Source organism: Leptidea sinapis, chromosome 17 (assembly GCF_905404315.1).
Source record: "Leptidea sinapis chromosome 17, ilLepSina1.1, whole genome shotgun sequence".
Taxonomy (NCBI): Eukaryota; Metazoa; Arthropoda; class Insecta; order Lepidoptera; family Pieridae; genus Leptidea; species Leptidea sinapis.
In genome coordinates this window covers 9310096-9333332 of record NC_066281.1, presented here as the reverse complement: position 1 = coordinate 9333332, position 23237 = coordinate 9310096, and the positions used below count along the sequence as shown (strand labels likewise).

Here is a 23237-nt window from a genome sequence, read left to right as displayed (position 1 = left end):
GCTCCAGCTAGAACTAATACTACGCTTAACGACGAACTAATAATACAATGAAAGAATTATACTAAAAGATATAAGAAAGGCACTGGGATCACATATCCTCTGTAAGTATTTTGTATTTTATTAATTTCAATGTAAAATAACGCGAAGCGTTGTTACAAAATTTGAAAGATGCCATTGAGTGTCGAGATGTCACGCACACGAGCATCTGATTTGTGACGTAATAAAAAAGCTATTGTTTTTAGGAAGTGTGGTCTCTAGTAGGAGCGCAGATGAGAGAATTCTTAATCTAACGTTATTAATAAAAGCTCCGCAAACCGCTATGCCATCGCGTCCGTCTCGACATTCATAATTCACCTCTCGGTGTTTCTGCGAAAAATCTTGATGTCTTCGCTGTGATTTTTTGCAAGCTACTCGAGTTATTTATTATGACTCGTTATTCTTTACATTATTATCTAGGTAGATACGAGCTTGTGTTTAAAATGTTTGCTTATAATTGAAGTAAAACTAACTCAGAATTTTTTTCGGACGGAAGTAACGCTCAGTACAAAAGTCAATTGAAAGAATTTTTGTTAGTTCTTAATAAAGCCTATTTATTTCCAATCCACCATTAAATTACATTCTTACAGTTATATCTATGATTACATCTATTATAATAAATTTTACTTATTGTTAGCATTATTTACATAGATAAGAAAATATATATATATATATATATATATAATTTTTATTTTTATAAATGACTGTTGTTATGTACTGTCTTCATAATTATTGATTGGAACCCCTTCTTGGGTATAGGTCTCCTCCAGCTTGTTCCATGCCTCTCTGTCCATTGCTATCTTTTTCCATAAGTATCCTGCTGTCGCTTGAATGTCTTCTATACACCTTTTTCTAGGACGTCCTATTCTCCTTTTTCCTATTGGCCCTTCCCACATAGTTGCCTCTGAGGTCCATCTATTGTATTTCAGAGATATTAAGTACTATTAACTATGTAAAGTGTTTTAGTACACAACTTTCCGTCTTTCCCCATCAACATTTTACGGGGTAAGATAAACACGAAAAGTTTCGATTTACTTTTATTTACGGTTAATTTCTGAAAGTATATATTTAATTATATTATTATTTCATCATCAGGTGTGTTGATATCAAGAGTCAACGAGAGTTAGTAGAAGCATATAGCTTTCGGATACACGAAAATAATGTTAATCAACAAGATGAAGTGGGGATTTCTACCTAACAAAGCAAAAAGGACAGAGAAAAAGTAGAAATAAAGAAAATAGTTCACTTAATAATTAATATTTAAAAAAAGGGCTAAATTAACTGTCTCACCTCTAGTTTTTTGTAAAAAAAAATAATAATTTAAGAACTCGTGGGTAGATGAATGCCAAGTAGATTGCTGAGTCATCGTTAGGTCGGTTTATTTTTTTATTCCATCGTTCCTCTACCAAGCGGTTTTCAAGGAACTTTCCACTTAGGTACAACTGCAACTGTGAAATGACCATGGTTTTCCTTAAAAAAAGTTCGTACACCTTTATATATAATCCTAGCAACACTCTTGTGGTGTTGCAACCAATATATGACTGTTTAAATAATATCAAATATTTCATAAAAAGTATTAAGACTAAACTCTATAAATATAAATAATCGAATATCGGATGCATCAACCTTTAGAACTTGAATTCATTACCTATATGTGTAAGGATGCTTAGTGAACATGATGGTCGTGATTACTGTCACAATAAGTAATTGCATCCAACAAATACAATGATTTATTAACTTTAACAGGTCCGCAACCACATGCAGCACCCGTTCACCAGTAGACGCATGGACCAGCAATCATTCCCTTCGCACATATTTGAGGGAAGGAGACGACCCGGCCCTCGACGTCGCCGCAAGCAATGCCATTTCAATGAGCATGACTTACTGTGTTTAGGTACATTATAGGCTTTAAAACATTTTTTTCGATGAATGAAGGTGATGCAATAATTTTAGTATTACATCATAACGTCATTGCTTTTATTGGAACATTGCTGAAACAGTTACCTTTTCTTCGATAATTTAATAAGCAATATATACAATTGTAAATAACATTTTAATATGATATTACAGTCTCTATCAACTATAATATGTAGGTAGGTACTTATATGTCTTCAAATTAGCATGCCTGGAAACAAGTTCCGCAACTTATTAAATGACCCTTTGCGAATTGCTGTCTCTTTTACACCTAAGGACGGTTTGCCGGTCCCGGCTTTTCGACTCACAGTCACATGGCACATAGAGCTCAAATCGACATGCGTGAATTAATGATGACACAACAAACATATCAAACAACTATCTACTTCTACAATCAAGCGCGAAAAACGGTCCTCGGTCCTCTCAAGTCAAAACTGTGAGTTCGCAGTCGGCAGTTCGCACATGCGCCGAGGCCACGTCTCGACAAATACATGTTTCACAAAATACTTCACTTGCCGTCACTCCTCCGTTCGCGTCGGACTATTCTCGTTCCGATCGTGAAAATGATTTCAATCAGACACAAAAAGTGATATAGTTGTGTGAAAGTTTATAAACTATGCTTGGACATTTTGACTGACGACCTATTCAGTAACAAATATTGATCCAGTGAATGCTGAATTAGTGAATAAGCGTGCATATTTTTATCACGCCACGTGCGTACTGTTTACATACTAATTGTGATTGATTTTTTTACGGCATGGGAGAAGAAATTCAAGTCGTCGAGGATAAAGTAACCTTAAAACGGAAAATAACGCTTTTTAATGGCGTTGGTATTATAATAGGGACTATTATTGGTTCTGGAATATTTATATCTCCCACTGGCGTTTACCTCTACACTGGGTGAGTAAACAAAATCTTACTTAGAAAGTATACTAACTTTATAATATACTGTGTGTCTTTGATTTATTTTAATTAAAATAAACCAATTCAAATGTTAGCATAAATTATAGACCAGTCATATGAATATTAATTCATTAATTCATTAATGGATCATTCATTATTAATGTAGAGTGCGCTATTTGGTACTACGACTTATTCATTAGGAAACAATAATTCATGTTAAAATTATCATAATATTTAATTAGGTACCTAACTATAGTTATTATCTACTGGGAAGGTAGGTAGGTAAACACGAAACAGTTTTTATGCAACTGGCAATAAGAATGAGAACCTACTTTTTAAATTAGGTTGTTTAATTTTAATTTTTAAGTGTTAGTGGTATGCAAAATTAATAGTGTTATTTTAAAATAGACATCGATTATTATGTATGTACCTATTATCATCTACGTAGGTAATGCATCGTAGCATTTATTTCAATACAGTTTAAAATCATGTTACATTTGTCTTGCTAATTATTTAGTGGTTATTTTGTTATCTACCTATTGCATACAGTTTCCTTATGTGTTACAGTAATCTATACTAATATTATAAAGCTGCAGTGTTTGTTTGTTTGAACGCGCTAATCTCTGGTACTACTGGTCCGATTTGAATGATTCTTTCAGTGTTTGGTAGTCCATTTATCGAGGATGGCTATGTTTTTTTTCAAAATTAGGGATCCGTAATAAAATTGCTATTTTGTAACACAAGGTGTAAAATCGAAAACCTATTTTTGCGTGCGCTGCAAAAACTATTGACAATAGAACAAAATGATGTACAGGCTATAATATAGGCAATATTTTATTACTTATAAAACTATCGCGTGAATTATACTTTATATGGCAAAACAACGTTTGCCGGGTCAGCTAGTAACTAATAAAGGGTGTAGGTGTATCCTCCTTTCTTAGACCACTGCAACAATAATATACGGTCTTGGATGTTGAGATTCATTACGGAATCTGTTAAAAGAAATAATTATACTTACTAACGGATCTATCAGAATCTTAAGGGTCTCTTTTTAAAGTTTTTTCTTAAATAACTCATAACCGGTGGCTTATAGCAGAAATCTCACGTAATCTTCATACAATTTTAATTAAAAAAGGTTCTGTACTCTTTTTTGCTGGGATCAATATTTTATGAGATATGAAGGAAAGAAGATGCACAATAATAAATAAACTTAGGTACATTCGTTCATCTTCTAAATCTAAAATGTGGTCATCAATATCATCCTAGAATTCTTTTTGATGCCATTTCTAATATACCTACTCGATACTACTACCGCTTTGGAAACAAATGGCGCTCTGAGAGAGAAGAAGCGGCGCAAAAAAGTCTCCCAGCATTATTTTTTTGCGCCCTTTTTATTAAAATATACAATATTGTCATTGCTATTGCTATAAAATAATCATAATCTAGTCCCAGGCGTCCGATTACCTACTTAGATATTCAGCTGTGGAGTTGTAGAATTTACGACAGAGCCATTTTTTTAATAATACATTAAAATTTATTTATACATAATGCCTGAAAAGTGGCTGGGACTTTATTATAAAAGTGTATACATTTACTCTTAAAGCTATTATGTATCTTATGAAGCTTACTAGAATTAGTTACAAGCAATCCCTTATTTCTAGTGTTATAATAATGAAAAAAAAAGGTGACGATTTTTGTGAACATTATATTAAATTTTCATAAATGTACTGACAGTGAATTGTGTTTTCGATGGGGGGTCTTTGTGCATGAACCGGGCCATACACCGCAGACACCGGAACAGGCAATGCCTGCTTTGCCGCAACCAAATTGCACCCCACACCCAGTCGTGCAGCTTCAAAATATTATGCTATTGAGAATGACAAAACATTCGTGATTCAATTAAAAATGTTTTAATCGTTAGGTAAATGTTATATAATACAATACTTATAAAAGATTATATTATTGAGGATAAAGACGTTTTGCGCGCGGTTCTTTTACGTCTTAACGTTTTTTTTTAAATTGCGTAATATATTTAATAGTTAAAGTTACTTACCTGTTTATGTTGCTTACACGGACGAGAAAAAAAATAAGGACTCCGTGTCACCTTACATAACAGTGAAGCACCAAAACATGCCGGTTAACGTGTAAATACATAGCCCCACGCACTCACTTACACTAATACAAGCCGATCGGCCGCCATTATGAGATTTGCCATCGCCTGTGAAAGATCAGTTTGCGTCGCAATAAAAAGTGAAAAAGTTTAAAAACAATACTATTAATGTATTTTTTGCCATATATGATTGGTTAAGGGAAAAAAATTGTGTAACTGGTATCCACCGTAACCGCACACACACTAGCATAAAGGTGCTTCACTTGTTAATATCACGGCGCGGAGTCCTTCTTTTTTTACTCGTCCGTGGTCGCTTACGTAGAACTTTACTTTTTGACGCTTTTGCGCCCTTTTTATAGTAATGGAATCTTATAGTATTTTCTTCAATTATCGCGAATGTTACACATTTAAATAGAACACTTTTTATTTTTTGCGTAAAAGTTACATTTTAATTATTATTTTAGCTAACCCGATGTTTCGTGAGCTTTTCAGAGCATGTTTTCAGGGGATTGGGTTGATAGGAGTGGAGATAGTATTTTTTATAGTGACGTTGTCATTGTGAAGTTTAGCACCATTTGTTGCCTCGGATGTGGTATTTGTTGTAGACAGGTGGTTTTTGGCAACATTTACTCACACAAACAAGCACAACATAAATTAACTTACACATAGCAAAAAAGAAGACGATACTTTCAGTAAAATTAAATATAAATTGTAAAAATTTCATAATGTCCTTCGATTTTTTTTTTATTGCTTTATTGGTTTGTATGATTCTGTAAATGAGTTAGGGACAGTATTTATGCTTAGATAATTAGATAAACGACTAGATAGAGTCTCTTGCTGCTAGACAACCGATGAAAACAGGAGTATATACGTCACTTTGTGTTAGTGTGCGTGCATTGCTCAAAATAGGTTAACTGTCAACCTCATTTTTTTTAACGTTTTCACAGCTGTCACATTCTATCTAAAGATTGTGATAGTGTGATATTTATTCAAAGTTCATTATGATTTAATTAGAACATATATTAAGTGCCATTTTATTCGATGAATTGTAGTACTTGTGGTTGTAATATGATCCGTTGCTGAAGAAATATTACGATTGGTCGGTCTATTTCCAATTCTTCAGCTACTCTTATGTCGCAATTAAGTACGACATATCTAAAGTTAAGTACTTACATGCCGATCTTTCAACAATTTGTTATTTTTTAAAGTCTCCTTCTTAGTTATTTTTTAACCCTCACTTCTGGGATTAATTACACAAATAAAATTTGAAAACAATATTTTATGAACGATGCGGGACTCGAACCCACAATCTCTGCCGTTTCGTGCCAGTGCTCTGCCAACTGAGCCAACCGTTCTAGTGACGTATCTTTTATAAAATCTTGTATGCTTTTTTCAACTGTCAGGTTACTGCATTAGTTAGACCATAAACGTCACATAATTTGTCGCGCCTGCGTTGTATTTTTTCCTTTTTTCATTCAGTCATTTTGACAGAATTACAAATCAAAGACGATGTAAATACTATGTATACGCGAGACTGCCTGAGTAAAAATTGAAGTTTAGTATGAAACGTGCATTAAGATTTGACGTAAGTTTTAAATAATAATTACAATAAGGCGACGAAGTATAATCCAGCTAAGTTTGAAAGCGAACAGTTGCTTGAAACGTAGTGAATCTCAGTTTTTTACAAGATCATAGCCGTCATCTGGCAATCTATCAATGACAGCACGTTTCATACAATCAAGTGAATCGCTTATTTCTTAGAGAGTTTCGCTAGGCTGTTTGTTACAAATGAATAATCAAATTTTTACTAATTTGTTCCTTTTAAATAAAATACTTTTAAAGGATTAATACGCCCGTCAGTCCCCCTGAAAACGAGATCTAGAAAGATCTAATAAGAATGTAACTTATACGCAAAAATCTAATGTAAAAACAGTTACAATTACACGCGTTTCAATTCTTTAAAAGTGTTTTATTTAAATGTGTAACCTTTGTGTAACATTCGCGTTAATGAAAGAAATTACTAAATTATTCCTCTTTTTGTAATGTAACCTTTTAATGTAGGTAATTAAATTCAGCCAGATACAAACCATGGTACCAAAGACATTTTAATATCTTAATATATATTAATTACGTGACACGTTGTTTGTCCGCGATGGACTACTAAACTAATGAACGGATTTTAGTGGGGATTACTTCTTGCAGTGCAGTTTGGTCCAACTTGAGAGATAGGATAGTTTTTATTTTGATTTAAGACCCATAATTATTTTAATTTTCAATATTTGTTTTGTATGGACATATTTTCTATGAGAGAAATTAGTGACGCACGGTTTGACAGTTCCGCTGTGAAACAATTTCATTATAACAACAGGGAGCATTTTTTATGAAATAATTCTTGATGTTCTGAAATATTATTGGCAAATTCCAATGAAACAGTATTTTTTTGTATTATCTACAGAACAACGTCTGTCGGTGCAGCTAGTAAGTTTATATAACATACTACATATATACGAAAAGACTTTTCGACGACCTTATTATATTGAATTGAAACTAAGTGGTTAGTGTACTGGGGAGCCTGTTTGCTTACAAGTTACAAGATGTACCTAATCATTTAATCGAAGCGGTGAATGCACTTTGCTTGAGTTGGCAATAAGGCCAAGGCGAGTTTTTTATTTTATTCCACCTTTAATAAAAGGAGGTTTTACTAACTCATAAATACAGTGCGTGGATTACCTACTACTCGTTAGATTGTAGGGCCATAAATATGTTTATTACTAGTTCTTGAAATTACGAATAAGCTGGAATTCACATACACATTTTTTTTAATGAAAATACGGGATGAGACGAGCAGGACGTCCAGGTGATGGTAATTGATACGTTCTGCCTATTACATTGCAGTGCCGCTCAGGATTCTTGAAAAGTCCAAAAGTTCGGACCGAAATACAGTAAAGTTTACACATTACTGCTTCACGGCAGAAATAGGCGCAGTTGTGGTACCCATAATCTAGCCGGCATCCTGTGCAAAGGAGCCTCCCATTGGTAACACATTATTACTTACTAACCTACAAATAGGCCATCTGTTTGTTTTTCTTTCTTTTTTTTTCTTTCTAAAAGCGCTGTTGGAGTAACAGGTAGGACCGTATTAACCTAAAAGTAGTCTGTAATTTTTTTTATAATAAATTATTGGAAAAGTTATTAGAAATAAAAAATACAAGATTTTATCTACAATAAAATCGATCTGTTATATTGTCATTAAAAAGATTAATGGACTTATCTCTAACGATAAATTCATTGTATAGTCTATTTAACCGGGGTATTAGGGAATGATGACTGATATTGGTCCTGTGGGTTGGATGAGTAAAAAGTGAAATAGGATATCGCGGAATACGGGAGAGAACGTTTATGGATACTTGACTGTCTAGAAAGAGATATGGACAGTGACTAAAAAAATAAATATTGAAGTTATACTTCTTTAGTCACGTTATGAAAAAAATATGAGAGTGAAATTTTAAGATGCGCGCGTAACACAAAAGTAACAGGGTGAAGTTGGCTCCTAAATTTTCTGACGTTTGCGACATTCGTAATTTTTTTTTGGTTTCTTCGCCCATTATTAGGACAGGCAAAGGGTTAAAGCCCATACAGCCGTATTCGTTATTTAATAATTAATTGTCAAAGCCATGTTTGCAAGATTTTTACAATATTGTTCTTTCTACAAACGTAGAATAGCAGGAGGAATAAATAATTTTAAAGATTTTTGCTTTGTTACGCCAAAGAAGTACATCTTCTTACTTCTTTAATAAGTACACACACGTTTTCTTTATCCAAATTAGGATTTCTAAGTCCGAATTATAAGAGAAAACGGTTGCAAAAAGCGAACATGAACTTTTTTTTAGTCTGCATTTCAAATAAATTGTGCGGTCAATAATGTTCTTTGTAGGACCCATTCTAATCGTATCATACATTCTCATTTATCTCCGTCACACTATCTTCTCTGTATTCACTTGACACTTAATAATTGGATAGTGAGAACTCAGTTCATTCACTGCCTATATTTAACGTTACATAATTGATAATTCATAGATAGTGAAGAACAGGGACCGTAAGTCAAACGAGTGAAGATTGGCTCGCAAATTTAAATTCTACGATCAAGGTCGTTTCCATATACGATTCCGTATAGGGTTGGCAACCGTACTCTAAAATAGATTTTTGTATTAGCTGATGCCCGCGACTTCGTCCGCAAAGATAAAGGGTTTTTAAAAATAATAAGCAAGTTTATTATTGAAGATTATCTCATGTCCCATTCCAGTTCCGGTTCCCGTTTTCGCCCAAAATATTATATGAATCTTATTTCGAGGAAGATTGCTATGGCAAACTAAACCTAATATTGGTAATAATATAGCTCATCGACGTGAGATTCAGTTATTCACAAATCCCGCGGGTACAATTGATTTTTTTAGGGGTAACATTTAGCCTATGTCCTTTCCCATGCTCTAGTCTATCGCTGTACCAAATTTAATCAAAATCGGTTCAGTGGCTCCAGCGTAACAAACAAACTTACATTCACATTTGTAGTATTAGTAGGGATTTGAATGCTTTATCATATCTTATGTTATAAATTCGAATACGAATGTCGTTGTTTGTTAAGCTTTTATCATGGGAAGTATTCTGAAGAGCTGTTTCACCTGATTCCTGTCGCCAAATTCAACCTCCGCACGACATTCCAAAAATTAGGATATCGTCCCCACTGTCTGGATGTACTCGCGTTCGTCCACAGTGCGGATTTTAAGGAACTTTCTTTCAAGTACAACAAAGCTGTGGAATGAGCTTCCTTGTGCGGTGTTTCCGGGAAGATACGACATGGGTACCTTCAAAAAAAGCGCGTACACCTTCTTTAAAGGCCGGCAACGCTCCTTTGATTTCCTCTGGTGTTGCAAGATAATGTGATCACTTAACATCAGGTGATCCGTACGCACGTTTGTCCTCCTCTTCCATAAAAAGGTCAAGGATAAAAATGGTTATTGTAGGTTATCTCTAAGATAACTATATCGAAGGGTTCAGCCAGCGTTTGCATTCTAAGCGCAAAAAATGTGTTTATTTAGGACATCACATTAGAAACATCTAATATTATCAGTGTTTGTTTACAATATTATGTATGTTTTATACATATAAACCTTCCTCTTGAATCACTTTTATCTATTAAAAAACGCATAAAAATCCCTTGCGTAGTTTTGAAGGTCTAAGCAAACATGGAGACAGACAGCGGGTAGCGACGTCATGTTTTACTATGTAGTGACAATAGAGCGCTAAATCAATGAAATGAAATCAAAAATATTATGAATTTTAAACAATTTGTTATATTTTTAAAGTGATAACCCTCACTTCTAGGATTAATATACAAATAAAATTTGAAAAAAAAATTTTATAAACGATACGGGGCTCGAATCCACGACCTCTGGCGTTCCATGCCAGTGCTATCCCAACTGAGCCATCCGTTCGAGTGACGTATCGTCATAAATCTTGTAGAATCTACAAGCAGTTCAAGCCAACCGTTCGAGTAACGTATCGTCATAAAATCTTGTAGATTCTACACTCGAACGGTTGGTTCAGTTGGGAGAGCACTGGCACGGAACGCCAGAGGTCGTGGGTTCGAGCCCTGTATCGTTCATAAAATTATGTTTTCAAATTTTATTATGAACTAGTTGACCCGACAGACGTTGTTCTGTATATAACAAATAAAATAATGTTTTTTATTAATTTGTCAATAATATTTCATAACATAAAGAATTATTTCGTAAAATATGCACCCTGTTGTTGTAATGAAATTGTTTCACAGCAGAACTGTTAAACCATGCGTCAATAAATTCTCTCATAGAAAATATGTCCATACAAAACAAATATCGGACGACGGGGGACACATCAAAGGAAAAACAAAATTGTTGTTTTTATTTAATTCCGAACACTTTCATATTTATTCACCTTTTAAACCTTCCCTGGACTTCCACAAATAATTCAAGACCAAAATTAGGCAAATCGGTCCAGCCGTTCTCGAGTTTTAGCGAGACTAACGAACAGCAATTCATTTTTATATATATAGACTAGTGGACCCAACAGACGTTGTCCTGGTACACATGTTTTAAATTTGAAAAATCGGTCCAGCCGTTAGGAGCAGTTCACTAACATACACATGAGCAGGAGAATTATATTATATGGGCGGAATTGAGAATCTAAACCAATTTCAAATTCACTGAAACAAACAAAAAAGTCATCAAAATCAGTCCAGCCGTTTAGGAGGTAGTTTAATTGTGAATCTAAACCATTTTCGAATCCACCTGAAGACACACCAATCTCAAATTCACTGGAACACACAAAAATATCATTAAAATCGGTCCAGCCGTTTAGGAGGTAGTTGAATTGTGAATCTAAACCATTCTCGAATCCACCTGAATACACACAGAAAGTTTCATTAGAATCGGTCCAGCCGTCTAGGAGGAGTTCAGTGACATACACACGCACACAAGAATTATATATATAAAGATTTTACCAAACGTATTCCGGCTATTTTGACCAGATCGTGGGTCCAAGTGGTCAAGTCCTTGTGGGTATACAAGTACTGCGTTTTCTGGTACGTGGTCGCCATTCGAGGACTTTACTGCCATAAATACATACATACTGACACAATGGCCATCTGTCCGTCTACCTGTGTGCCCTGCCCACTTCCACTTCAGTTTTCAATTATTTGGGCTGTGACGATGACTTTCGTTCTCCTACGGATCTCCTCATTATTTAAACTCTCTGACATTCTCTTCTTCCAGAAAAATTTGGCAACCCTATTCTGATAATTTAGAGTTTATCGTTCAAATTCCATCCTAGTTTATGACTAGTGTTTTTATTTCAGTACACATTTTATCAGATTGTGCTTAAATTTAGTATCGGTATGTAGATACTTAATCTTAATACCTACTTCTAATCTTTGTTGGTCTCCTTCCCTGCAAGTTCTTTTCGATTGGTCATAACCTATATCTTTATATGTATAATTGTTCTGTACTTGTGTTGACAGTGAACTCCTCCTAAACCGTTGGACCGATTTGAATGGATTTTTTGTGCGTGTTCAAGTGGATTTGAGGATGCTTTAGATTCACAATTGATCTACATCCTAAACGGCTGGACCGATTTTGATGATTTTTTTGTGTGTTCCAGTGAATTTTAGAATGGTTTTGATTCTCAATTCTGTCCATATATAAATCTCCTGACCAATGTATGTATGTTAGTGAGCTCCTCTTAACGGTTGGACCTATTTTTCAAATTTAAGACTTGTGAACAGGACGTCTGTCGGGTTCGCTAGTATATGTATATAATATATAAGAGATTTCGAGCTATATATTCACTCATCACGATATCTCTGGAACCATAAGGCGTAGAGACTTGAAATTTCGTAGGAATTTTACGAAATTCCACCCGCAAGAGTTTTTTTTTATAATTTTCTGTCATAAGAACGGAACAACTTCTGTCGGGTCAGCTAGTTATACATATTTGAAGTCCATTTTCTATCCAATTGCATGAAACGACCTTTGAATTGTTACAACCCTTGATGCATGGGTTGACAAACTTGACAGGTCATTTGATAAAATCCTCAGCAGATTATGTGTGTATTCTTGCGTAACTCAAATTTGCTGATAAAGTTTTCAGCCATCGTTCACTATCTGAGGGTCATCTTATCTACTAGCAAACCATTAGTCTAACATAACGTATAAAACAAGCGACATATTTATAAACTAATTACAACACAGTATTTATTGCACATAAATCATATTGCGAATTAACTTCTACATGTTGTTATCTTGTTATAATGTTTCCAAATTTTGTTTTGATATCAAGATTTATTTGCATGAGGTTGTCATTAAACGAGGTAATATAATTACTATAGGATATCCTATAAGTTTCATATTCATTCCTTAGATTATTGATTGGTCTCTGCTGAGCTCCAACTAGATACTGCAGGCGAAAGGCAGTCGAAAAAAATGTGTGACGTTGACGTGCCATATGACGTTCTGTTAAACTCGACCTAACGCGTACACCTTCCTTAAAGGCCGGCAACGCTCTTGTGATTCCTCTGGTGTTGCAGGAGAGTGTGGGCGGCGGTGATCACTTAACACCAGGTGACCCGTACGCTCGTTTGTCCTCCTATTCCATAAAAAAAAAACTCGACCAATAATTGAAACTATAATGCCGGGTTGCGTAGTAAAACTTTGTAAAAAGAATACGACGAGAAATAAGAAATAGACTGGGATCACATATAATGAGTAAGTATTTTGTATTTTATTAATTTCAATGTAAAATAACACGAAGCGTATGTCACAAAATTTTAAAAGATTCCATTGAATGTCAAGATGCCACGCACACAAACATCTAATAGTTGCCATAATAAAAAAGCTATTGTTCTTAGGTAGTGTGGAGCGCAGCGGAGACCAATCCTTAATCGAAGATTCATTCATTTATATTCGAAGGGAATTATTAAGAGAATTTCACACCTGAGAGGGTGCATAACAACATCGACTTTAGAGACGCTACTACAGTAGTAAAGTTGGCAACTATAAAATATCTAAAATCCTTAGTACCTACTTAATAAAAATTACCACGAGATGGAAAATGGAAACAAGACAGACAAGTCATGAGATGGGAAAATGATATAAAGAAAATAAGTCCTATTCGGACTAGAACTGGAAATGACAGAAGAAAATGGAGGAGGCCTTTGTGTCACAGGACAGGCTGTTAAATTAACATAAAGATAAAATATGTAAAATTTTATAATAAATTGTACCAATGAAGGCTTAATAATAATAGTGATATTTTATAATTCACGTTACGACACGTTAAGTCATGTTTACCAGCTCCTTTGCACAGGATTCCGGCTAGATTATGGGTACAACACCGGCGCCTTTTTCTGCCATGTAGCATTACTGTGTTTCGGTCGCGCCGTAGCTAGTGAAACTACTGGGCAAATGAGACTTTAACATCTTATGTCTTCAGGTGACGAGCGCAAGAGTATTGCCGCTCAGAATTTTTTGGGTCTTTCAAGAATCCTGAGCGGCACTGCATTGTAATTGGTAAGGCGTATCAATTACCATCAGCTGAACGTCCTGCTCGTCTTGGCCCTTACTGTAATAATAAAAAATCACGAAGTTTCGATCAGAATATCATGCCATGCCGTGTTGCAGTAACTTCTCTTATTCTTAGTCTTACTGCGGTGTTGACGGAGTGAAAACTGCGGAGACGATGTAATTGTACTCTTCCGTCCAAAGTTCAAATATATCTCAAGGATTCGCATTAACACAATCTTTATTTGATGTGGTTGGCGGGTGGAAATCTTAATGCGATGAGTGAATAATTTTATCTTCAGCTATCGCGTTCAGAACCAGATAAGCAAGCGTGATCTTTCTATATATTTTTAATGGATTGACAGCCTCCCACTGGTAACACCAGTGGCTCCTTCGCACAGGAAGCCGGCTAGATTATGGCTACCCCAACGGCGCCTATTTATATTATATCATATATTATAGGGCGCCGAAGCTAGTGAAATTACTGGGCAAATTAGACTTAACATCTTATGTCTCAAGGTGACGAGCGCAATCGTAGTGCCGCTCAGAATTTTTGGGTTTTTGAGCCGTACTGCATTGTAATGGGCAGGTAATGTAATGCTAATCAATTACCATCAGCGGAACGTCCTGCTCGCCTCATAACTTAATTTCATAAAAGAAATCTAGGAAACAGGTTTTTTTTATGTAAAGAGGCGATCTTTCCATATCTCTTTGAGCTATATTTAATTGTACTGTGGCACGTCGTATCATAGATTAGTTTATATACCAGCTTATAAAGATTTGGTATTATTTATTATTATATTTATGCCTCGTGCACGCTACGTGCTTATACGCTTGCCCAGAGGCAAGCACGCACATGGCGGTAACCACAGCGCTAAGCACCAATTTGCAATAATTATTCTTTGGTTTTCAAATACTCATACACACACACACGCACACAATGTAAACCATAGAATGTAAATTGTTTGCCAGGACAGGATATGCCTAGTGTAGGGACCAAATACAATGTAATATTATGCGTTAAAGTGTCTGAATAAATAGTAAATAAATAAAATAAAAATATATAGGTAGCCATCAAATATTACTGTAGTGTAACGCCCCGATTTGTGGAGAAAAGAAGCAAATATTTTCTTATCTTTCGACTTTACTTTCGTAGGCGAATTTTCAAAAGGAAAGACCTTTTCTTTCTGGTTCATAGCAATATACCCAGGTTTCGTTACCGGTAACAATATTATATAAAGCCAATGCCTCTTTCCCATTATATTTATTTGTCATTTTACAATACGGTCCGGTCATACTTTAAATCATCGAGTGCATACGTTCCAAACTTCCAGGTGTGTACATGGAATACTTATAACAGTACAATTTGCTGACATGTAAATAATTTATATGTGACATGTAAATTATGTAACAGTCTAGTACTAGTACTCAAAAAGCACAGCTTCAAGAATATATCAAAGGTTCTTTGACAAAGAAGGCTTACAATACTATAGTAGATTATATAGAGGATATTCATGCATGGTTGTTGTCTGGTTCTGCGTGATGGCTCTGTCGTAAATCCTACAACTCCACAGCTGAATATCTGGAAGTAGATTATGATTATTTTATAGCAATAGCAATGACAGTACAATATAATATATTTTATTAAAAAGAGCGCAAAAAAAAGAATGCTGGGAGAGTTTATTGCGCCGCGTCTTCCCTCTCCATGCGCCATTTGTTTCCGAAAGGCTTAGTAGATTATGTAAAGAATAATGATGCATGGTTCTTGTCTGTTTCTGCGTAGGTCACCTAAAATTGTATAATGTAATATTAAATAGTCTAAGTTGTTATATGATTCAAAATATGGGCTGGGAGTTATTTATTAGTTCTACTCCCAATGTCATAGTCCCTTTACGAACTGATTTAGCGTCATTATATTACATTATTGTCACTTCCTATGGTAAATAAATATATTTCACAAATAAAATTTTATCAACGATGCGGGACTCGAACCCACGACCTCTGGCGTTCCGTGCGAGTACTCCGCCAACTGAGCTAACCGTTCGAGTGACGTATCGTCAAAAATCTTGCATGCTTTGTTCAACTCTCAGATTGTGGCTTCATCTACAGGATCTACTTTACAGTTGGAAACCTTTACAGGTAGTTGGTTCGAGTCCCGCATCGTTCATAAAATTTTGTTTTCAAATTTTATTTGTGTATTAATCCTAGAAGTGAGGGTTATTATTTAAAAATATTACAAATTGTTTAAATATATTTCTATTAGTCGGTTGCCGGGCTACCTTTACGTAAATCGTCACGGATGATCACGCCCACTTCTGAATTCACCGAACCTGTAATACCCAGAGTTTCGACAGCATCATCACCAAATGCCAGTTAAAGTCTCTGTCAACTCTTTTGTTGACTTAAGCCAAGCTATTTTCAAAACGATGACACAATGGAAAACTAAAATGAAACCATAAAAAGAAGGAGTGTTCCATTTTCAAGTTACATAATTGTATTACAAATGACCATTGTAGCCATTTACCATTTAGTATGCCCCTCGTAAAGGGAAAGAAAACATTTCTTGAATCCCAACTAATTACAATGATGTAATTTAAATTTGATTGTTTGGAAATTTTATTTAAAAAAAGATGCCCGCTGAGTTCCATGCGCCCGTTGTTCTCAGGTCTGAGGCATTTATTTAAGAATGTTTTTGACTTTCAATCAGCGATTTCAAATCCTAATTTGAATAAGAACATTTGAATTGGAATTATAAAAGCTTTTTTTTTGTTTCAGATCTGTGGCCGCATCGCTGATAATATGGCTTGTAAGTGGTCTTCTGTCTACGTTGGGAGCGCTGTGTTACGCCGAGCTTGGCACTTCTATCACGAGGTCTGGCGGTGACTATGCCTATATCTACACGGCGTTCGGGCCTTTGCCGGCCTTTCTTCGGATGTGGATCGCTTTATTAATCATAAGGCCGACGACACAGGCAATTGTTGCACTTACTTTCGGTCATTATGTCGTTAAGCCGTTTTTCCCCGACTGCGATCCGCCGGAAGACGCCGTCAAATTATTAGCAGCAGTTTGCCTTTGTGAGTACATTTTTTTATTATATGTCACCTGTCTAGGAACTTTATTGTGTGAATCGAAATTTAGAATTGGTAACCTCGCTGCGGTAAAATTTATAGATGTGGTATTTTGATTTGCTGGTTATTGGAATTGTTGGTTGGCTAATCGGCAATCTGTGTAATTTGGGAATTAATCTCCATACTTAGGCATTGTAATAGAATAATGGGGAATTGTACTATTTAACTATCTTGTGTCTTTCGTATCTATTTAAAAAAATACTTTACATTTTGACTAGGATTTGCCATATTTTATGCAGCACATTACAAACTCATAAGTAGATTTTTTTATTTATTGCTTTATTCACAAAGAACATACAATAATACATTTTATTTAATATAAAAGTAAATCTTGATAAACTTGAATTTTCTAAAACTTTCTTCTGCTGCCATCACTTGAATACGATTCGGTTTATCCCGTTTTTCTCTTAACATTAGTTGTCCTCTACGCCATCTTTTCAGTCTTCTACGAATATGGATTTTAAATCATTGAATTTAATTACAATGTTACAAAATAACTGCCTTCTCCTAAAACAAGTCACTCTCGGGTCGCATGTCGAAATGAATTATAATTAAACTTAGTGGAATTAACAATAAAATATTTTATTTTAGTACCATTATTTTAAGTGGCACAGGATTTTATTAATTTTCTCTAAAGTTCGTCTATTGCTTCTTTCAATAGACCATCTGATATTATTTATTAATGACTAGCTGACCCGGCCAGCTTCGTACTGCCTCAATCAATAAATAAAAGACCTAAACTTTTGTATAAAATAAACTTAAAACAAACAAAAGGAATCCTTTTTTTTATAAAAAAAATATTCCGTGTGAATGAAATTATATTATTATTTTCGATTTTTCCTGAAAAACCCAGTACCTAGGCTTTTTATAAGGGTTCAATTTGATATTGTCAGACACACACAGTTATGATCTAATTAGTTATTCATTATAAACTATTATTTTAATATAACTTCTGAAAAACGGGGAAAGAATCAAACAAATATCAAAATCGTTGTTTTTATTTAATTCTGAGGTTTTACATATTTATTCACCTTTAAACCTTCTCTGGACTTCCACAAATAATTCAAGACTAAAATTAGCCGAATTGGTCCAGCCGGTCCCGAGTTAAGCTAAGCCGAGATAAGCTTTTGCTATAAGTCTCCATGTCTAGTAAGTAAGTACACATATTGTAAACCTTTTATTTATCTATCCTAGGTAACTGTAATCTTCAACTTATACTTTTCTTCCAGAATTACTGTTATATTTTTGCAGAGTTTGTAAGTGTGGTGTAAATATTAAAATTTTTCAAATAGTTGAATGAATTAATGAATGAAAGCCTTTATTTGCAAACACTACAGTCTACTACTAAACATTGACACGGCAGTCGTTTAACTAGCTAATTTCTTCATTGTCCGCTTGTCTTCCGACATATTCTATCCATAGCAGTTCTTTTTCAGGTGGTTCCTGCCACCTTTTTTAAATCATCTTCTCATCTGATTATTTGTCTCCCTCTATTTCTTTTCCCGTATGCAGGGTACCATTCAATAACATCTTTTGTCCATTTTCCTTAACTGTCCCTTATTGCATAACCTGTCCAGCGCCATTTTAGTTTCTTAACACTAATCTCAATATCTTCTCTAGTTTAGTTTTCTTCCTTATTTTAGTTAGATTTATCGTATCTCTTAATTTAATATTAAGCAAACTACGTTCTATACCTTGTTGGAAAACTTCAAATAGTTACTTGACGATTAAATAGTAGCCGGTAAATTTCTTGCGTTTAACACACGAACTCTACTTTTTACTAAAGTAAGGGAAACTAACCTTAACAACGATTCATATGTACTTAGTTTAAGCCTACAAAGTTCGTTTAAAATTGAAAGTTGATTTAACTATACGTATGTTTTCACTACAACAGAAATACATCCTGCTAATTGTTGAATACTTAAAATCTTTGTATGTTTGCTTCTCAATCATGCATAAATTGCTTTAGATGTGATTTGTCTTAATCGCGAAAAGGACATGAATTAACAACTATTATCAACTTCTAAAATCGGGGACAGATTCTTGTGATATTATCTAAATACATTTTACTGGCGCCAGTATTCATAAACAAGGCTCTTCGTTTAAGATTGCATATAATTATGATTAATACCATGACTATGTATTTCTAGAAATAGAAATTACGATAAATGAATAATAAACATATTGATAGTAATAACGATTTCAATAAATTAGGAAATCATTTGGTTTAATAAAATCAAAACAAATTGTATAAATCTAGGGTCGGCAACTGCAGGCAGACAGTTTGCGGACCGCGGTAGGTCGCAAAATTGTATATCAGGTACAAATTAATACGTAGATAAAGTATAGTATACCTTTATTTATTGAAATAATATTTTAATATATAATGATGAAGGAAAATATGAAAATTGTAAAAAACCAGCAAACAATTTAGTCACTATCTTTGGCTTGACATACGTAGGTATGTGAGACATCTTTCTCAAAGATGAAGTTTTTGAAAAACAAATATCGTGTGCGTCCGTTAATCTCGAAGACACACTTTTTGCATTTGCTGTTCTTCTCGAGAACCGGACTATAAAAAACTAGCTTAATACCGTCGGTTCAGCTTCTCACATTAATTTTAGTCTTGTGTTTGATAATTCTGAAATTTATTTCGAACCATTCAATAAATAGGTAACACTTAATTATTATCAGTTGTTTTTATTCTCGTTAAAATTTTATCACAGTGTCCGGACCCCACCTAAAACTACTTGCCGAACCCTATAGGGACTCAAAATGGCCTGAATTGCTTCGAGAAAAAGATGGTACGGCCGTGCCGTTTGTTTTTAATCGAATTCGCGGGGGCACTACTGTGCCCCCAGATTTATCTGATTTAGCGTGGTGAGACTTCTCAATTTTTAGGTGTGTCCTTCTGTTCCGCTTTATCGTGTTCAAACACTACTATATTTAGACTGAAGAAAACTACTAGATAGGTTTCTTCAATCACCCTTAGCGCAGACTTAAGTGTCTGCTCAGTAGCAGAGCAAGTTTGCGATTATTTTCTGGATGTACTTGGAAGATTTTTGTTTTTATTTGGAATAGTACATTTATCTCAATATTATTATTAGTAGAGATAAAACGGATAGTGTTTGATCGGATACCGGATGTTCGGCAAGGTACGAGGCCGGAGCGGCGGATATCCTGCTACATATATATTTTGTGTATATATTTTTATTGAAAAGAGCGCAAAAAAAAGAATGCTGGGAGAGTTTCTTGCGCCGCTTCTTCTCTCTCAGAGCGCCATTTGTTTCCGAAGCGGTAGTAGTATCTAGTAGTATAAGAAATGACATCAAAAAGAATTCTAAAGGAATCAATTTTGAGAAAATAAATGCCTTTTATGCCTTTTATGCCTTTTTACAGGATAGTCGGCATTTTATCGCGAAACACAACGCGATCAGATTGACTTTTTTTAAATACATCTCGAATCGATATAGTGAATCTACAGTCTGGTATACGAAGACAAGCGGAGTCGCCTTTTATATGCAGAAAGAAAGAAAGTTCGGTATTGATCCGCCAAATTTGCGGTGCAAACAATTTGCCACTTATTAATATTGAGTAGGTACTAAACAAATTAATAAAACAAACATTTTTGACGTGCAATTATAAAAATAAACGGTGTCCATAAATTGTTATTGTGGTATGATTTGCCCTGTGTACAATAATGAGAATTCTTTAAATTGTACTCTGTAATCCGGCCAGATACTGAATTACTATCTGGTATCTGCCCGGCCGGATAGTTACCGGATATCCGTTCCATCTCTAAATTACCAGCGGGAGGCTCCTTTGAACAGGATGCCGGCTAGATTATGGGTACCACAACCGCGCCTATTTCTGCCGTGAAGCAGTAACGTGTAAGCGTTACTGTGTTTCGGTCTGAAGGGTGCCGTAGCTAGTGAAATTACTGGGCAAATGAGACTTAACATTTTATGTCTCAAGGTGACGAGCGCAGTTATAGTGTCGCTCAGAATTTTTGGGGTTTTTCAAGAATCCTGAGCGGCACTGTGTTATGGGCAGGGCGCATCAATTACCATCAGCTGAACGTCCTGCTCGTCTCGTCCCTTATTTTTATAAAAAAAAAAATTAATACCTTAATATAATGCTATACGTACAAATATTTCAATGTTATCTACTGGTACAGCGACTGCTATCCAATATCTTATAGCTGCCAACCTGATATGAATCATACTACTTGCACGACACTTTGATTTGACTTCATTGCATCATCGAAGGTCGTCACGTGGTATCTTAAGGTCGATATTTCTTTGGTAACTCAAGGCTGATTCAGATTTTATATTGTCTCTGTTATCTGCAGCTTCTTAGCAGGTCATCTTTCAGTTCCATCATTTCTTTACTTAAATTGTAAACTGTACTTCAGTTCCGTAATTTATTTGCTCAAATAAAATCTGCTCCTAATAAACAATTTTAACATTTTCGAGTATATTTTAAATAAATTATACTTAACATTGATTCGTAATATTGCCTAAATAAAAATGCAAAATATTGCCTAAATAATTTCAAGACTTTCTTACCTTAAGTAACTACTACTACTTACTAGATACCCTTACCCATCTCCACGCTTCTGTTGTTTGTCACCGACCTTCCTTCTCCAAGATGACAACTTCTACAGTTTCTTGCCCCGTTTTTTCTCTCTCAGAGCGCCATTTGTTTCCGAAGCGGTAGTAGTATCTAGTAGTTATTAGAAATGACATCAAAAAGAATTCTAAAGGAATCAATTTTGAGAAAATAAATGCATTTTATGCCTTTAAAGCCTTATGTCTTTCTCACCAAGCAGTCTTATCCACGCATTCTGCCTCCGGGTCTTTTGGAAATAGCTTACATCTCAGATCTATGCATCGAGGAGATCCGCTGTTCTTGGGACGAGACTTGCCGATGTAAGCAGCTTCAATATAAATATTTCTCAAAAAAATTATGGATTTAAATTTGATTAATAGCGGTTTATTTCCAATCGCTTCAAAAACTCTTTGCTGACAAACAAGACTCTAGATCTAGAACAACGAGAAACGAAGGTCGTTTAGGCAGTATTAAATACGATTGTGAAAGTAGATTGCACTTCGATTGAGTTACTTGCAGCGTTCAATATAAATTCGTTCATAATAAAACAGTGTGGATGCATAACTAGAATTAAAGTAACAGAAAAATATCTAATTTCTGTATTTGCTATTAAAATGTGTACAAAATAACTTATAATCTACTTATTATAGCAACTAGCTGACCCGACAGACGTTGTTCTGTTCATAATAAAAAAAAAAAACTCTTCCGGATGGAATTTTGGAAAATCCGTTCTAAGCTGACCTCTACTCGGTGAAAAGAATATTCCTACCAAATTTGAAGTCTTTACCTCTAATGGTTCCAGAGATATCGTGATGAGTGACTATATACGTGGAAATCTCATATATATATATATATATATATATATATATATATAGATTTACAATCAACCCTTACATATGTAGGTCTTAGAAACTTATTTCTACAACCCTATCTACGTGTTGAGGGATAAAACTTTATTATGCTTAAAACTAATAACGTCATATCGTTTGTGGGGTAAAATCCAGGAAACTGGGAAAACCTGGCCATTTCCTATCACTTAACCAAACTTAAGTCTATGACTAGAACTTAAAGCTAAAGTAAATAAATACATAGATATGTATATACACGTATAATATATAAATATAAGAGAGATGGGATCGCGGATAAGGAAAGGAGGGAGATAGAGTTAAGTTACAAGTATTTCGCTATAAGTTTTATCACAAGTAAAAATGCAGGCATCTTCCAGGTATCTTTCTTTCTTTCTTTTACTGTTTCCGATTACTGCTCGGTCCACCCAGGTATATTATACGTAATACGATTAACCAGCATACAATTACTGTGAAATGATTATTGCTGGTATGAGTATATAAACCCATTTGCAAAAAAATGGGCACTCAATTTTTTTCCGTACAACTATAGAAATCTTAATCAAGAGATTTTTTATGCATTCAATTAATTAAATAC

At 34.7% G+C, this 23237-nt stretch overlaps 1 protein-coding gene across 1 annotated transcript in view; it reads left to right on the top strand.

Moving 5' to 3' along the window:
* Positions 1–2382: 2382 nt before the first annotated feature.
* The window catches only part of LOC126968937 (large neutral amino acids transporter small subunit 1), a 45155-nt gene continuing 24300 nt past the window's right edge, over positions 2383–23237 (top strand). Inside the window, exons 1-2 of the mRNA XM_050814165.1 lie at positions 2383–2850; positions 16831–17129. Coding sequence (XP_050670122.1) covers positions 2708–2850; positions 16831–17129 — 442 coding nt within the window. The 5' untranslated portion in view covers positions 2383–2707. The remainder of the gene's footprint in view (positions 2851–16830; positions 17130–23237) is intronic.